This window comes from Eutrigla gurnardus (genome assembly GCF_963514095.1).
Source record: "Eutrigla gurnardus genome assembly, chromosome: 14".
In the NCBI taxonomy this organism is placed as follows: domain Eukaryota; kingdom Metazoa; phylum Chordata; class Actinopteri; order Perciformes; family Triglidae; genus Eutrigla; species Eutrigla gurnardus.
The window spans coordinates 20557321-20575816 of NC_139937.1; the positions used below are offsets into that span (position 1 = coordinate 20557321).

The 18496-nt window shown below is 42.8% G+C and overlaps 3 protein-coding genes across 5 annotated transcripts in view; all 3 read left to right on the forward strand.

Annotated features, from left to right (window-relative positions):
- dctn3 (dynactin 3 (p22)) overlaps positions 1-18496 on the forward strand; it is a 55741-nt gene that overhangs the window by 201 nt on the left and 37044 nt on the right. The window contains exons 2-7 of one of the 2 annotated variants that reach the window (XM_084027718.1): positions 2381-2465; positions 2633-2719; positions 2826-2909; positions 3218-3276; positions 3347-3406; positions 3600-3691. In XM_084027718.1, the coding sequence (XP_083883844.1) occupies positions 2381-2465; positions 2633-2719; positions 2826-2909; positions 3218-3276; positions 3347-3406; positions 3600-3686 (462 nt within the window). In that variant the 3' untranslated portion in view covers positions 3687-3691. Of the gene's footprint in view, positions 1-2380; positions 2466-2632; positions 2720-2825; positions 2910-3217; positions 3277-3346; positions 3407-3599; positions 4135-18496 lie in introns of those variants that run through there. The other variant, XM_084027717.1, reaches the window with a different exon arrangement.
- On the forward strand, positions 4856-16788 carry nt5c3a (5'-nucleotidase, cytosolic IIIA). The gene is made up of 8 exons (XM_084027716.1): positions 4856-5066; positions 12444-12542; positions 12786-12855; positions 12948-13080; positions 13283-13372; positions 13547-13709; positions 13809-14009; positions 15601-16788. Exons 1-8 carry the CDS (start codon positions 4929-4931, stop codon positions 15700-15702), a joined length of 996 nt encoding a protein of 331 aa, XP_083883842.1. The 5' UTR covers positions 4856-4928; the 3' UTR covers positions 15703-16788.
- The window catches only part of bbs9 (Bardet-Biedl syndrome 9), a 100057-nt gene continuing 99932 nt past the window's right edge, over positions 18372-18496 (forward strand). For both annotated transcript variants that reach the window (XM_084027711.1, XM_084027712.1), the window contains exon 1: positions 18372-18482. The gene's annotated coding sequence lies outside the window, so the exon portion shown is untranslated. The remainder of the gene's footprint in view (positions 18483-18496) is intronic.

Consider the following 18496-nt stretch of genomic DNA (forward strand, 5'->3'; position numbering starts at 1 on the left):
GGGCTAGTAAAGAAGCTAGTTAGCCGAGCTGTTAGCCTAGCAGAGCTAACCGTAGCCCTGTCAGTGTGAACGCCCTTTTAGTTTTATCCTCACTGGCAGCACAACAATAGGTTTTATTATTATTCACCCCTGTACGAGATAATAACAGTCATAGTATAGTGGTGTTTTCAAGGTTTATGAGATGACATCCATATTTGAGGGACTGAAAACAGCATTTTCTGACATTTCTGCATGAAAAATGACTTTTGATGATGAAAATAGTTGGTGATTATATTTCTGTGGATCTGTTAGTGGAATTAGTTTTTGATCATTTGTGGTCCTTCTGTAAAAAGCTGTCTCCAAACATCATGTTGGTTGTTTAGAGGACAATAACATCTCATTTAATGTGATGAACAAGTGACATAATAAGTAGACTGAATACTGAGGATTGGATTGATACAAATATGTAGTTTACCACAGCTGGAAGGTGATGGAAAAGCATGGAAATGTACCTTGAAATGACGAGTTGTGAGGTACAAAAGCCAGGGGTGGCTACAAATCACCAGAGGTGTCATAAGTACAGACATTAATACTCCAGTAGAAGTACAGATACTTGTGTTCAGGGAATGAATGGAGCGTCTCATCAGAGCGTCTCATGATCCAATGAACACATTAACTCACAAAGGGGCTTTTTAGGGAGGAGTTTGTGTTTACAGGCGGGGAGAAAGAGCCAGTTGTTTGTTGTCTTTCTGATTATTGACTAAGTTAACTATAAATTACAGGTGTAAACGTCTACATATACTTGTTCCAGATGTTCTTATAACTAGGGATGTCCCGATCCAGCTTTTTGCACTTCCGATCCGATACCGATATTGTAGCTTTTAGTATCGGCCGATACCGATACCGGCCGATCCAAGCATGTATTAAAGATTAAAGATGCCGGTTGATGGAAATGATCCAAAATTAGGGGCTGGAAAAATATGTCTGGAAAATGATGAGCATCACATTAATAGCTACAGATACTGTAAAACACTACAACGACATGAGTGCATATATTGTCTTATTTTATGAAGTAAAATATAAGTTATAGGTTTACTCAACAGCCTAATAGTTCATAGAAATTCAGGTAGAAATAGGTTAACATAGAGTTCCACAGCTTATTAAAAACAATCCTCCCCCCAGGGAGTCCCTTGCTTTGCATTCACACTGCTCCAGCCCAAACGGGCTTTAGCCCGTACACACCTCATCACGTCCTAATACTACACACACAATATGGCTTGATGTTGTTTTGAAGGAGTGCATATATTTATCGACAACACTCGATCTGCATCAGCGCATGTGCGCACGAGCGGATCTGTGCGAGCAGGCAGCGCGGAAGCCGGTCCGGTTCCGGTACCGGTCCGGTTCCGCTCACACCACGAGTCTGAAGAGTGCAACAGCTTATCAAAATACAGTGTCAACTCCGTGTTTTCAAAGTATAAAGCGACATCGTGGTGGTTTAACGAGGCAGAGCGGCATCAGAACAACATCAAGCGCGTAAAGTTCACGAAGGAGAACGTAGCGGGAGCGCGCGGCGAGGATTGTTGTGGCTGCGCGTCTTGCGGAGCAAGTCTACTGTGCTGCGCGGAGGCGCTCCTAATGTAAATGATTATTGATTTATGAATGAATTGATAGGTGGCTTATTTTTGGCGTATTGATTTTATGGCCTATCAATGGTAGGGGAAACACTGGACATGCACAGACAAGTCCGTCTTGTTGTTGTTTAGTGGATGCTGGACAGGTCGCGAGGTGTGCGCTAGGTGTGCTGGAAAACGCGGACCGGACTTTGGGGAAAAACGGAATAAAACTGGAATGGATTACCTACATCGGTGCGCTGGAAAACACGGACCGGAGTTTTAAAAAAAACTGGATCGGGAGTCCGGATCGGGATTTTCCCGTGCAGGCCGATCCGATATCGATATGCATTTTTTGCTAATATCGGCGGCCGATCCGATCCAAATATCGGATCGGGACATCCCTACTTATAACTATGTAACTAATACTGTAAGTGTTCGTGAGCAAATTACCTGTTTCCCCTTCGAGTTCCACTAAAGGCCTCAAAGGTGAAAACATCAGAGAAGACTACACATAGAAGAGACAGTTTAATTGTGTTGCATCTCAGGCTGAGCAATAAATAAATATGATATCAATAGTGTGATATGAGACTAGATATTGTCTTGTTTTTTGGAAGTGTTGTCTTTTCCTTGTTTTAAAGATGGAACTACAGTAAAGCGACTGTTCTTGCTGTTATGTTTCCTTTCCCCACTCATTCATTATACTTATTGTACTCAGTCTTAATATTTAGTGAAGCCCAGTGATATGTGACTGTTCACCAACATTGAGTGTGATCTCGGTGCTGCAGTGTGCCGAGTCTCTGTCCAGGATCCAGGCGGGTCTGACCAACACGGCCAACAAGAGGGAACGAGTCAAGATCCTGCACAAGAAGAGTGAGTCCCGCTTACTTATGGATTCTATGTCACATTCACACAGTTATACTCATCATATAGTGCGTATGTCATATGCTCCGTAACAATTTGATTTATTGTGGCCCCTAATATGCTCATGAAACATCAGAATGTTAGATTTCAGTGTGTGATGAGTCTCTGTGTTGCAGTCGAGGACCTGCTGAAGTACCTGGACCCCCAGTTCACAGACCACATCACGCTCCCTGATGCCATGAAGCTGGAGTTCATCCTCGCTGGTAAGAACTGGAGGATCCCAGCCTTTCTTTATTCAGGCTTTTAGTATTTATGTCGGCCGTCTGAGTCGTGTTTCACTGTGATGCCGTTGTGTGTTCGTCTGCGCAGAGGAGGACTTCCTGCTTTCCCAGGCTGCTTTGCTGGAGCAGGTCAGCAACCTGCAGCCGCTGCTGGACAGCAACTACATCAGAGGTGAGTTTCACCCGGACGGATGTTTACTGGGAGGAGATCTTTAAAGGCTGCTGCTTAAATCTATCATTAATTGTAGTTTTAATCCAGGAAAACAAATGGCAAAAAATATTTACACAAATTACACAAATTGAATGTTTATATCTAATTCCTCATCTTTTCTTCCTGTAAAACAAAATATCACATGTGTAATTATGGAAACTGGTACCAACCGATTTCAATCAATTTCACGACATCTATCCATCGATCTGAGATTTGTAGCAACAAGGGAGGTTGTGTGGTCAGCTGTGTGTTTGCTCTGTTTCCCGTAGACGTACCTGAACACGCCACCAAGCTCCAGCGTCTGTCTCAGATCCACATCAAGGAGCAGGTACACCTCTTTCTGCCTCATTAACCCTTGTTATGTTTGATCTGGCGACTGATGTTTGTCTCCTTTCCAGGACCAAACCGAAGCTCAGTCCCTGGAAGTCAAGAAGCTTTTTGAGGAATACAACAAAATGGTACTTTCCATTTATCTTCTATGATTTATTTTTTCTAATTCCAGTACAAATAAATCACCACAAGTCGTGTCATGACTCTCTCATCTCTATAAAAGAGAAGCAAATATAATTCATGAATATTTAATGTTATTAAACTTTGGCGTCTCAACGACCTCCTGATAACGTAAACTGATCCGTGACCTGTGATTGGCAGATGTTCCTGCTGTCCAAACAATTCACCCAATGGGACGAGAGCTTGAAGAAACTGGAGGAGGCCAAGGGCATCCGGCCTGTGGAGTAGCTACCGTTAACACACACACACACACACACACACACACTTCTGATGAGGATGGTGATGATGAAGATGATTTATGTAAAACCCTGAAACCTGATTGGCCCATTCCATGTTCGAAAACTTCAAACGAGGAAAATTATCTCACTTAAAAACAAAGTTGTTCCAAATGTAAAATCTGTGAAGGTCATGTGACTCTTCATCACATGACATTTGGCTCACACACTTTGGAGACGCTGCCCTTATTTATTTTCAGACACTAAAGCTTTTTATGTTTGCTTGTGATACATTCCAAGTCACAAGACACTCACACACACTCTTCCTTCTTCTCTGGATGCCTCCTGACATGATTTGTAAAAAAAAAAAAACTATGCGTACTGTTTCCAATATTGTTTCCATTATTGAATTTTGTATGTCTTGTGTCATACAGCGTTAAACATTAAATCTCCTAACTTTATTCTTTGACTCCTTGTGTGTGTGTGTGTGTGTGTGTGTGTGTGTGTGTGTGTGTGTGTGTGTGTGTGTGTGTGTGTAAAATAAAATGTGATGTATATCCTGCACATAATGCTACAATATAAAACACAATATATACAGAGAATACGACCACGGTGGGAATATGTGACAAACAATGCAGAGAAGTGAGAACGTGTTAATTAATTAAAATTAACAACTAGAAATCTTGAAACGTGCAGTTTAAATGCTGTATTGGTGGAGGAGTAACATTACTGTACAGTTGAATCATTCAATTGTCGGCCAGTGACGTCAGAGTACAAACTGAACAGTCAACAAAGATCGTCTATTCACAGCAGGCTTCTCTCTCTGTCGTACGTAAACAGGCGTAGTTCAAAGGTGTGAAGAGAAAGTGCTTCTATATGACAGCATAGTGAATCTCACGTGTTGAAAACTACACAAATAAAACTACAAAATGAAGAAGACAAGTTTGCTAGCTCAAGTGTTGCTAAGCAACATGCAAATTACGGCCAAATAACGTTAATTTAGTGTCCGGGATACTTTTTGTTGTAATATTCCTGTGATATAAGTACTTATATGTAAGTAGTTACTCTCTGACTTGCTGTGTACTGGGTTTGTTTTGACCAACAATGAATCTGGAACAGAGTGACGGATCTGTTTCCGCATAGAGGATCTTTGGCCGCGGGGGGGTTTGCGGCAGTCGGAAGGCGCGTGCTGTTGACCGAAGGCAGGTTCGGCACTCTCCGGGCTGCGGCTGCTGGTGGACAAAGCGGACCCCTCATGGACAGGACGGCCGTGGTGAAGGTCGGGGCCGCGGCCAGCGCCAGCGTCTGCGCCCTGTTCGGCGGCGTGGTTCTAGCCCAGTACATCGTCGCCAAGAAGAAGCGAGCGGGGAAGAAGACCCGGATCATCGAGATGGTGAGTAAAACAAGCGGCCATGCTGCGTCAAAAGGGCCAAGGAGGAAGACACACGGCCCAGGAAGTGGGGCGTTGTACCTTCAGAATAAAAGCGCACGAACCCGGTGACTGTTGACAACTAGTGTTTTGAAGAGGCTGTTAGAGGCAAATCAACGATTATGAATTAGTCATGTGTCTGATGGCCGGCGTTTTATAAACTGTTGGCAGTGTCAAAAACGTTAAGTGCTTTGTTTTTTTAGCATGTTTTCCCGTTTCGAAGGGGAAACAGGCTTGTAGCTCGTTTCAGTATGTTTTCACGTACAAGACAACTCAGTAAAATAGTAAGACATGATTAAAAATAGGGGGGGAAATGAAATCATAGAAAAATGTGCCATGAAGAATGTGAACATCTCTGCTTGATATAATATTTAATAAAACAAATATATTGTTTTAAAATTAAACTTGAGTTAGAACAAGTAGTTTAACCCACGGAACACACACAGGAAATGCGCGCCTTTATTCTGAAAATCCTGTCCTGGAATGTGGCACCGGTTCTTTCCGGTAACTTGACGGGAGTCGACCCGCACGATGACCTGCGCATGCGCGGTTGTTCTCTTTCGAGAGCAGCTGATATTTAGAGGTCATCAGACACAAACAGACAGCAGCAGTTTTTCAATCAGAAAGCTTTCAGATCAGCTGACCTGTCTGATGTTTCGGCAGCTTCTCACCGATCTGGAGACAGTTTCGTGTTCATGCTGTTGAACAGGCAGCATGGAGGTGAGACAGGCTGCAGGCTAAACCCAGTCCAGCTGTCTAACCTGTCCGACAGGAAGCTGGATTCTTCACAAACATTCTGAGACAGTAGAGAAAAACACATCATTTTATGTTCTATCTCTTCTGTGTAGAATATTTCCTTTCTTAGCGTCCATTATTCAGGGTTGGTACGGATGCTGGAAATCCTTGAAAACACTTTGAGTGGTGTTTTCAAGGTTTGAAAAGAATGAAGTGCTTGAAAGTGCTTTAAATGTATGTTCTTATGTGATGACAGAGAAAAAAAGATCTCCACATTTGAGGGACTGAAAACAGCTTTTTCTGACATTTCTGCATGAAAAATGCCTTTTGATGATGAACAGATGATGAAAATAGTTGGTGATTATATTTCTGTGGATCTGTTAGTGGAATTAGTTTTCCTTTCATTTGTGGTCCTTCTGTAAAAAGCTGTCTCCAAACATCATGTTGGTTGTTTAGAGGACAATAACATCTCATTTAATGTGATGAACAAGTGTCATAATAAGTAGACTGAATACTGACGATTGGATTGATACAAATATGTAGTTTACCACAGCTGGAAGGTGCTGGAAAATCATGGAAATGCTTGAAAAGTGCTTGAATTTGACTTTGGAAAAGGTGGAAGAGCCCTGCAGATATCTGTGAGCAGTTCTTTCCCTGCTGGTGTCATAAAGTTTAATTAATGGTGCTGAAATTATCAAAGGGAGGCTGATTCCTTAGATTCACAGTTATGTGAGCAGAGCATGAAAAGAGCCTTATTTCCTGAGTTGTAACCATGACGACCACAGGTGAAGACAAAAAGTCTCACAACCAAACCAGAACCCGGTGGTCTGGTGAGGTCATGACTCATGAGTTTTTGGGAAAGTAAAGTAGATTAAAATACCCAGTGAGCTCGTTTCCTGCCCGACCGTCGGCATGGAAACTTGCGACCATCTGCTCCTGATGATGATGATGTCGCTGGATGCAAAACATCCGCTCCGAACCCCCCTGGGAGAGTAAAACCTGGTCCTGTGGTTTCATCGCGAGTCCCCGTGTCGACGTTCAGGACCAGCGGCTCATTCCAGAACAACAAAGCACATTCTTGTCTTCATTGTGGTTTTCTGTTTCCAGCAGCGTGATGATGATCCTGGTCTTAACCCGGCCCCCCCAAGTCCACGGCAGTGATACTAGATCCATCTCTCCTCGTTAAAACACAGGAAGTGAAGCGTCTCACAGCATAAACATGTTTATATTGTCAGACATTGAGAGCTGCTGCTTCTTTAGAATTCCCCTCTTACGTGATAAACCTGTTATTAGTTCAATATTAGAAGTTATCATGACTATAAGAAGTTCTCAATCTTCTATGGTAACATAAAATACTGGATTTTTACATAAAAAATAAATTTATTTTTATTGTTTCTGCATTTATTGTTAAATAGGTGAACAATGTGATCTAAAAGGGTTAAAAAGCTCGACTTTAATTAGCACATAATTAAGGATAAATAACGTTAATAAAATATTGTTCCTGCTTTCAATTCAGTAGCTGCAAAAAGAAAGCTTATTAAATATTTTACAGCTCAATAAATTAGATCTAAGGAACTCGGATGGCTTTTATTAACGTTCTCAAGCAGTCTATAAACTTCATTCATGTCTTATAATAAACGATGATGCTTTTATTGACGTTGTTATTAACTCTAGCAGTCTTATTACCAGGATACCAGGGCTGTTGGTGGTTTATGTGAAGGGGAAACCTGCTGGAGTGTGTTTCCCCTGTTTCACCTCTAGGGGTCAGAACAGAGTCACACTGGACCTGAAGGTCTCAGGTTTATTTAACATTGACATCACAACCTTTCCTCCTCCTCCTCCTCCTCTCCTCCTCCTCCTCCTCCTCCTCCTCCAGTCAAACCAGACACATGACCAAAACAGAAAGACCTGGTTGGTTTTATTGAGATATAATACAATCCAAGCCAACAAGCCAATCCTTGGCGTAGGTTATGAATGGTGACCAGCCTTCGTGGTCTTGCTGCTTTATCAGTACCAACAGATGGCCGTCTCCATGACAACAGAGCGGGGCTGATGGGGCGGGTCACAGTAAACTGATTACTACCGGTAGATATGTAGACGTGTGTGAACATGGAGTTAACTGTGCTGGAACTGGTACCAGCACATAAAACCAAGAGGCTGCTGGGAAACGTTGCCCTCGTCTATCCTGTCAGTTTGCCTGAGACTGTTCAAGCTGCTGCAGTATCGCTAGTAGCATTATTTTACATATACATAGTACTGGTAGTAGAAGAGGCAGTACTTTCAGTAGTAGCACTTAAGTTAGCAGTATTAATAATATTAGCAAAGGTTGCAGTAGTATTATTAGTAGTAGTGGTAGTGGTAGATGTAGTAGTACTACTAGTAGTAGTAGAAGATGATGTAGTAGATCTGCATCTACTTTCTCTTCCTCTGTGCTGATTAACATCCACTCTGCTGGTATCATAGCAACCATGGTGAAATCACCAAGACGTCGTGTGACTCTGCAGGTGTTGCCAACACAATAGTACCGACTGATTCAGGCAGCTGTAACCTGTGTACCTCACATGCTGAGGTCAAAGGTGAAGCCGGGAGTCGGCATGTTACTATTAACTACACCACATGAATCACATGATGGTACAGGACCGTCGTGGACCAGAGAGAAGTCCCCGTGTTGTTGTTGTTGTTGTGCTGGAGTGTAATCAGAGAGCATCAACCTAGTTTTTAACAGTCGTGGTATGTGAGGCAGACGAGGCCGGCAGAGGGAAGCGGGGGCAACAGGGGACTCGGCAGAGTCTGAACCTGGTCCAGCAGAGTCTGAACCTGGTCCAGCAAAAAAAGTACATAACAAGCTTGAAGCCAAAGTTCTCACACCCTTTTTTTTCCAGTTCAAAGAGTTGAGTTTGAAGACAAACACCAATTTGATATGAACAGAGAACAAGTTTAACCTGTACTTTAAGCCATTAAAATAAGTGTGTTATTGCAGATATAATTCTAGTAATAGATTACATCGGTTCTTCCTTTGATACGAGAATAATAAAACCGCCCTCGGAGGAATCTGGGTTAACGGACAGAAAAAGAGTTCTGTTGAGTTTCAGCCTCGAGGTTTTAACAGAAGAACCCACTCAACCTGAATACTAGTGTGTGTGTGTGTGTGTGTGTGTGTGTGTGTGTGTGTGTGTGTGTGTGTGTGTGTGTGTGTGTGTGTGTGTGTGTGTGTGTGTGTGTGTGTGTGTGTGTGTGTGTGTGTGTGTGTGTGTGTGTGTGTGTGTGTGTGTGCGTGCGTGCGTGCGTGCGTGCGTGCGTGTGTGTGTGTGTGTGTGAGGGTGTGTGTGAGGGTGTGTACATGTACATACCTTAAAAGAAAAAAAGATGAACATGTTCAGACTCCAACAGAAATGCAAATTTGAAATGCTGAAGCAGCAGATGATCATTAGACACTGTAGTGTGTGTGTGTGTGTGTGTGTGTGTGTGTGTGTGTTTTAGGGCTGCAGCTATCGATTCTTTTTGTAATCGATTAATTTAGCACTTTATCGATCGATTAATCGAGGAATCGGATAAAAAAAAATTGCGTTTTTAAACAACCAAAACAAATAATGCATAACGAAAATGATGTGGCTGTAAAATGATCAAGCATTTCTAAAAAAAAATAAACAGAGGTATTCATTCCAACTACAGAATTTGGCTCCAAAACTAAGCCCATTTATTAAGTGCCAGTGAGAATTTAACAACAATACAGTTAAATCAACTTGGATAAAACATGGATAACATTTAATTTACGTTTTGTTTTGCCAGCAATGGCCCTTTCCTCTCCCTGCCCTAAACATGTGTGTATATAGTGTTCTTCTTCTGTGCCATTTATGTATTTAGCTTTCTCTATCACTACAGTAACTGTTTGACCATTCTTTTCTCTGCTTTGAACTCCTCCGTCCGTTTGGGCAAACACAAAAACTCACAGCCAAGCGTAAATCAGGCTTTCCGATTGGCTGTAAAAGCTGCTACGGGAACCAATACGAGCGTCCGATGCATAAACGTCACTCTATACGTCACTCGCAAGATGGCGGATGAGAAGTGATCGATATACAACAAAACGGAGAAATGCGCCACGGAGACGAGGAGACATCTAGTCACACATTTTACTACTTTACGCATTCGTTTTGTTGTCAGAAATAAATCGCTCACATGGGCAAGCAGGATACCGTTGTTTAGCCCCGATACTCTCTGTCGTTTACGGACATTCTGAGTCTGACTTTCCGCTATCGCGCCAACTAAATTCAGAATGAATGACCGTGTATGACGCGCTGGTGTGCTTCCTGAACAACGGTCCATGTGGAACAATCAGATCCCTGCACATAGGCGCGTCATAGGAATTTAACGAGGCTTCGAGGCAGATGTTTTGCCTCGAGGAATTTTCATAATCGAGTTAATCGAGTAACTCGATGAATCGTTGCAGCCCTAGTGTGTTTGTGTGTGCACATCACGTGTGGCTGACGTTCACGCTGAACTTTGAGCCTTAGTGACATTTCGAGCACCATGAAGCTATTTTCTGTGTGTGTGTGTGTGTGTGTGTGTGTGTGTGTGTGTGTGTGTGTGTGTGTGTGTGTGTGTGTGTGTGTGTGTGTGTGTGTGTGTGTGTGTGTGTGTGTGTGTGTGTGTGTGTGTGTGTGTGTGCGTGCGCGTGTGTGTGTGTGGGGTGCGTTTTCAAATGTGTGTGATCAGCAGTCGTGGTGTTCACGACTCTGACCCCTGACCCCGGTCGTAGTGCTGAAGTGGAGTCAAGCCTCTCTGATTGATTTTAAACTGTTAAACAAGGGGTCAAAGGTCACCTTACTGGAACCATAGCAAATATAACTTATACGTGTGTTCAAAATGAACGGTTTTATAATCAATATTATTCTTATCATAAAACATGTCATGGCCTTTTCAGCCTTCGGAGGAGAAATGAGAGAAAACGTTCCTGAATCTTGAAGCACCTCGTTTACACGATCAGCTGTTTCTCTGTTCACTTCTCCGGTTTTGTTTTGTTTATTTATTTTTGAAATTCAAAAGTGACTTTAATAGCAAAATAAAATATTTAGTAAAGCGGCGTCGTGGACCCCTTGGAGGACTATTAATCCATATTTTGGTCTAGAAGCTTCCATTTAAAATGTACTTTTACTTTTATGAAACACTAAAGAAGTACAGGGGGCGGGGCTATGCTGTCTACTGCATGCTGGGCGACGCCCCCTTCCCCCCCACCCGTCTGATGCTGATATAAAAGGCCTCCGCAGCCACACAAGCTTTTCCTCTTGTTTTAGCTGAGACAGCAGAGCCGCGGTGAGTGTGTGTGTGTGTATATAAGTGTGTGTGTGTGTGTGTGTGTGTGTGTGTGTGTGTGTGTGTGTGTGTGTGTGTGTGTGTGTGTGTGTGTGTGTGTGTGTGTGTGTGTGTGTGTGTGTGTGTGTGCGCGTCTGAGTGTGTGTGTGTGTGTGTGTGTGGCTGCAGCTATCTTTGGTTCATAGAAACAGTTAAACTACAAATGATTTGCTGTCAAAGCTGCTGCTTATCACCATATTGAGGCTTTTACTTCTGCTAGTAATGTTGAAACCTGCTGAAAAGATAATGTCCATTGAATCCAGCTAATAATTATTTATTATTATGTAAATAATGCTCAGGAATGTGAAGCGGCTCATCGGCCCGATCACATTTATTGTTGTTTTTATTGATATCGAAGCGGAAGCCTTTAAACAGGAATGTGTGTTTCACAGTTGGCGACTCGGAAGTTGTTCTGGCTGTTTATTCACGCTGAGATAAATGTGTGTGTTTGTGTGTTAGTGATATGCTCATCGGGGAGTGGGGGTATTATTAGTTTGTGTTCTGGGTGTCGGGTTTCTGTCTGATTTATGAGTCTGAAGTTGATTATATAAGAAGGTGGGAGTGTGTGTGTGTGTGTGTGTGTGTGTGGGGGGGGGGTTATATATTAATAGATGTTAAAGCATGGAATGCAACATGACGAGCCTGCATGTCTTTATGTTTATCAGCGTGAACATGAGAATAAGAAGCTTTCAGCAGACGGACCTGATGACGTTGAAGTTACAAACGGACGTTCACTTTCAGCCTGTTATACAACACCCACAGATTGTGTGTGTGTGTGTGTGTGTGTGTGTGTGTGTGTGTGTGTGTGTGTGTGTGTGTGTGTGTGTGTGTGTGTGTGTGTGTGTGTGTGTGTGTGTGTGTGTGTGTGTGTGTGTGTGTGTGTGTGTGTGAGAGAACACTATGTTCAAATCAGGCAGCAACCTCCTCCGGTTCATAGTCAGTGATATAGCTGCATTCTCTCTGTTAGCCACCAGGGGGCGACCCCTCTCTGGTTGTATAGAAGTCTATGAGAAAATGGTCCTACTTCTCTCTTGATGTATTATCTCAGTAAACATTGTAAACATGAGTTTATGGTCTCAATCTCTAGTTTCAAGTCTTCTTCAATCCAGCATGATGTTCATTTAGTACATTATGGTCCATTTAGAGTCCACCAGACCAGAAAGCAGGGGATGCTTTAGGGGGCGGGGCTTACCTGCTGATTGACAGGTCCATTTATCCCATTTACTGATCACACGTTTCCTCTTCCTGCCCCTCCAGATGCCCCAGTTTGAGAAGTCCACGGTCCACATGAGGGACCCTGAGAGGGTGGAGCAGATCATCTGTGGCCTCATCAAAGGAGGAGCCTCCAAACTGCAGGTAGGACACAGAGTCCTGATGGCGCCTCGTGGTGACACGGCGCCACCCGGTGGTAGTGAAGCGCAACTTTCAATTCAGTTCAATATTATTTATACAGCCCCAAAATCTGACATGTGCCTCAGAGGGTTTTACAATCTGTAGAGCATCCGTCATCCTCCTGGTTCATGGTTCCTCGGGTTCCTGGGTTTTCTGGTTCCTGGTTCCTCTGGTTCTCTGCTGTATTGAATGTTGTCTCTGTTTCAGGTCATCACAGACTTCGACATGACGTTAAGCAAGTTTGCCGTCAACGGTAAACGCTGTCCGACGTGTCACAGTAAGTTTGACCAGGAGACTTTTATTTTGGCGGGATGAATATCACATAGCATATTCCCTCGGGATCAATAAAGTATTTATCTATCCATCTAGATATTATTGATAACTGCCAGCTGGTGACAGACGAGTGCAGACAGAAACTTCTACAGCTGAAGAACAAATATTATCCCATCGAGATCGACCCTCACCTGAGCATGGAGGAGAAATACCCCTTCATGGTGGAGTGGTAGGACCCACACACACACACACTTATATACACACACACATATATACACACCCACTTATATATACACACACGTTTCATACAACAACCCCAGTCATGTTTCTGCTCTGTGTGTGTGTGTGTGTGTGTGTGTGTGTGTGTGTGTGTGTGTGTGTGTGTGTGTGTGTGTGTGTGTGTGTGTGTGTGTGTGTGTGTGTGTGTGCAGGTATTTCAAGTCTCACACTTTACTTGTGGAGCAGCGACTCGAGAAAGACAAACTGTCAGAAGTGGTGAGAGATTCTGACGCTGCACTCAGGTGAGTCCTCAGACCCGAACCCTCCTCAGACCCGAACCCTCCTCAGACTTGAACCCTCGTCAGACCTGTTCTGTTAGTTCCACCATTTCAAGTGCCTCACACTCGGCCGTTCACCAGGCCTTAGAGGCTCACTGTTGCATTCTGGGTACTGATGCCTCCCCCTCCTGGTTTCAGGGACGGCTACGAGCAGTTCTTCGACCGCCTGCAGCAGCACGACGTTCCCGTCTTCATCTTCTCCGCCGGCCTCGGCGACGTCCTGGAGGAGATCATCCGGCAGGCCGGCGTCTACCACGCCAACGTCAAGGTCGTCTCCAACTTCATGGACTTCGACGAGAACGTGAGTTTCCTGCCGGGAAGTCATCTTACAGCTCAGCCTCCTGTAAGCACACCGTTTTAACCAGCCGTGCTGCTTGGCTCCGCCCCCATCCTCTCACAGGGCGTCCTGAAGGGCTTCAAAGGGGAGCTGATCCACGTGTACAACAAGCACGACGGCGCCCTGCGGAACACCGAGTACTTCAAGCAGGTGAAGGAGTACAGCAACATCATCCTGATGGGGGACTCGCTGGGGGACCTCAGCATGGCCGACGGGGCGCCGAGCGTGGAGAACATCCTCAAGATCGGCTTCCTCAACGACAAGGTACACACACGTACTACACACGAGTATCTATATATCCTCAATGACAAGGTACACACGTACTACACACAAGTATCTATATATCCTCAACGACAAGGTACACACACGTACTACACACGAGTATCTATATATCCTCAACGACAAGGTACACACACGTACTACACACGAGTATCTATATATCCTCAACGACAAGGTACAGACACGTACTACACACGAGTATCTATATATCCTATATATCGACAAGGTACAGACACGTACTACACATGAGTATCTATATATCCTCAACGGCAAGGTACACACACGTACTACACACGAGTATCTATATATCCTCAACGACAAGGTACACACACGTACTACACGCGAGTATCTATATATCCTCAACGACAAGGTACACACACGTACTACACACGAGTATCTATATATCCTCAACGACAAGGTACACACACGTACTACACACGAGTATCTATATATCCTATATATCGACAAGGTACAGACACGTACTACACATGAGTATGTATATATCCTCAAGGACAAGGTACAGACACGTACTACACATGAGTATCTATATATCCTCAACGACAAGGTATACACACGTACTACACACGAGTATGTATATATCCTCAACGACAAGGTATACACACGTACTACACATGAGTATGTATATATCCTCAACGACAAGGTATACACACGTACTACACACGAGTATGTATATATCCTCAACAACAAGGTATACACACGTACTACACACGAGTATCTATATATCCTCAACGACAAGGTACACACGTACTACACACAAGTATCTATATATCCTATATATCGACAAGGTACACACACGTACTACACACGAGTATCTATATATCCTCAACGACAAGGTACACACACGTACTACACACATGTATCTATATATCCTATATATCGACAAGGTACACACACGTACTACACACAAGTATCTATATATCCTATATATCGACAAGGTACACACACGTACTACACACGAGTATCTATATATCCTCAACGACAAGGTACACACACGTACTACACACATGTATCTATATATCCTATATATCGACAAGGTACACACACGTACTACACACATGTATCTATATATCCTCAACGACAAGGTACACACACGTACTACACACGAGTATCTATATATCCTCAACGACAAGGTATACACAAGTACTACACACGAGTATCTATATATCCTCAACGACAAGGTACACACACGTACTACACACGAGTATGTATATATCCTCAACGACAGGGTACACACACGTACTACACACGGGTATCTATATATCCTATATATCAACAAGGTATACACACGTACTACACACGGGTATCTATATATCCTCAACGACAAGGTATACACACGTACTACACACGGGTATCTATATATCCTCAACGACAAGGTATACACATACTACACCTACTTCACCTTCTCTACGATGACGGCAACGATATCTCTGATAAAATGATGCAGGATCAACTTATTGAGTGTTTTTCATGGTGATCTGTGATCCTGATCCGGGACCGGATCCAGCGTTCCCGGCTGACTCTGAATGTGCTGGTTGTCTCTGGTGTCTCTCTGCAGGTGGAGGAGCGGTTGGACAAATATTTGGACTCTTATGACATCGTCCTGGTGAAGGACGAGACTCTGGAGGTGCCCAACGCCATCCTGCAGAAGGTTCTATAACTCCTCCCACAATAGCCCCCCCCTCCTTCTTCCAACCCTGTCTGGATCATCTTCCACCTCCCTACCCACAATGCCACTCTTCGCCCTTTAAAAGCCTTTTTAGAAGACATTTTACATTTAAAAAGTCATCACAGCAGCATCGTCCTCTCTGGTTTGTTTTGTTTCTGACGTTCTCTCAAAGTCGTTTTAGGATAAAAGAAAGTGAGATAAGCCCCTCCCCCCAAATCCCCCCCATTGTTATAATTTGCACATTGTTGTTGCCTCTGTTTGGTCATTATTGTTCTCTAGAAAACAGACTGACAGTGTTTTCATTGAGCGCTCTGTGAAAGTAACGAGTACATAAAGGACCTTGGGAAATGTAGTTCCTAGTAAAACTCCAAACGACCACCGACATGGTATTCACCATCATCAGGGGGATTCACACTGTCAACATGAAACGCACTTTAGATTCTGAGTCTGGGGTGTCAGCTGTTCTGCACGCCAGTATGGAACGCTAAAGATGACCTCTAGTGGCCATCCGCGGGTATTACAACAGTAAATAAAAACACCCTTGAGCCAAAGTAAGAGGTGCTGCAATATTACATTTTATAATAAATCTAGAATATATCAAGGGTGTAGTTTAGTTTAGTCAGATTTAAATCTCACCGTTTGGTTCTGTGGTTACAATGTGAGCACTACCTCTAACGTTCATCTTCCTGTTTTACTGGGACGTTTATTGGGAAGTTCAAATGTCTCCGTTTGTCTCGACATGTTGTGTTGAATGTGTTTTTTAAAGTGCTGCTATCACCTGCATGTTGCCTTTTCTTATCGTTAACTTTATGTCAAAGAGATCGGAGCTATATATATCTATATATATATATATAGATATATATATAGAATATATATCAATAAAATGGGGAATAATGTCATGCTGTATATGTGGCCGTTATATGGAAACGTGTATTGTTTTATTGCATCGGGAGACATCTCTAAATGTATAGACCGTTGTGTTGTATTTTTATAAGCAGGTAGCTTTCTTTCTCTTTTTCTTTGATGGTGTGATTTGAAAATGCAATAAAATTCCTGGATTTACAGGATCTGTGCTGATATGTGGAGAAGATCTTTGATCCGTCAGATGTTTCATTCAGTGAATTAAATTAAAATTCCCAGAAATAACCTTTAAAAGTATTAGAAATGCATCAAACCTTGGAATTAGAATGGATTCATTATGCCTTCAGATATATATTTAGTTACAGTAATTGTTGAGACCACAATAAATCAGAATGACTTTAAATGGGGAAACAAGTGAGGACAGTTGGAGGTGTGGCTGCAGTGCCATGAGCGCCCAGCAGATGGCGGCAAGAAGTCAACCTGGAAGCAGCTGCAGGAGAATCTGCAGAATTGGACAACGTGGCATGTTGTGGAGTCAAAAACTGTCAGTTGTGCAGAATGTAAGTGTGGCTCGTTGGTCTAGGGGTATGATTCTCGCTTAGGGTGCGAGAGGTCCCGGGTTCAAATCCCGGACGAGCCCACCTTATTGCTAAAAGTTCCCAGAATCCTGAGTCTGAAAGATCAGAACTCACTCCTATTGATGCCAACTTATGATAAAAAAACTTATTTGGAATTTAAAAAATAAAGATTTAATATCTTTGTTTCACTCCACCGTTTCAACAGATTACATGTAGCAATAACATGACCAGCAAACATATACAGCAAATTATAATTAAACTAAATAAATAAATAGTATCTGTTCAAACAGGAGTAGTAGTACCTTTTTCTTAACGTAAATTATGAACATATTGTGTATGTTTATTTGCCCCTTCTACGCTGCCTTTTCACTGTAGGAGTATCACTCCTTTTAAACGGTCCAGAGATGGAGGGTCCGACCTAAAACCTTAAACCCTGAACCCTGCAGTTCAAAAACCCGTCTGTAGAGGGCGCCAGAAAACTTCGAGAGACGCGTTGAAGAACACGAAGTGCAACAGCGTTCATGTAACGTGGCATGTCATGGTGATGGTCTGGTCCAATGTATGTGTGGCTCGTTGGTCTAGGGGTATGATTCTCGCTTAGGGTGCGAGAGGTCCCGGGTTCAAATCCCGGACGAGCCCTCAACTTTTCAACATGAAGGTCAAAACATATAATTAGACAACAAAATATAAATACACCACAAACTAAAGTACTTGTGCAAAGACAAGACGCTCAACATGTCTGCTCTCTCTCATAATATACTGGTACCCTGCTTATAGACTTTGACTGCCATATATGCATCGCGAGACATCTCTAAATGTATAGACTGTTATGTTGTATTTTAATAAGCAGATAGCTTTCTTTCTCTTTTTCTTTGGTGGTGTGATTTGAAAATGCAATAAAATTCCTGGATTTACAGGATTTGTGCTGATATGTAGAGAAGATATTTTATGATATATGAATATTATTATTATATATTCACATTCATATTCATATTATCATCATCAATAATTATATTATTATTATTATTATTATTATTATTATTATTATTATTATTATTATTATTATTATGTGATAAATAATTGACATGAGTTTTCCTCAGTTCCTCACAGTGGAAGCTACAAATCATTAAATTAGAAGGAATCAAGTCTGTAGTTTAAAAAAAAATCGATTTCCCAGCAGCCCCTATTTCCGTTCCTGCGCACGAGCGCCCGGCTTCTCCGTTGAGCGTCAGTGCCATGACAACAGGACGATGGCTGCCAGCAGCGGTGTGTGGAATGTGATTTCTGTGTGACTCGGAGGAACAAACCCGTCGTCTCGAAGTGTGTGTGAAGGTAAGAAGAAACAA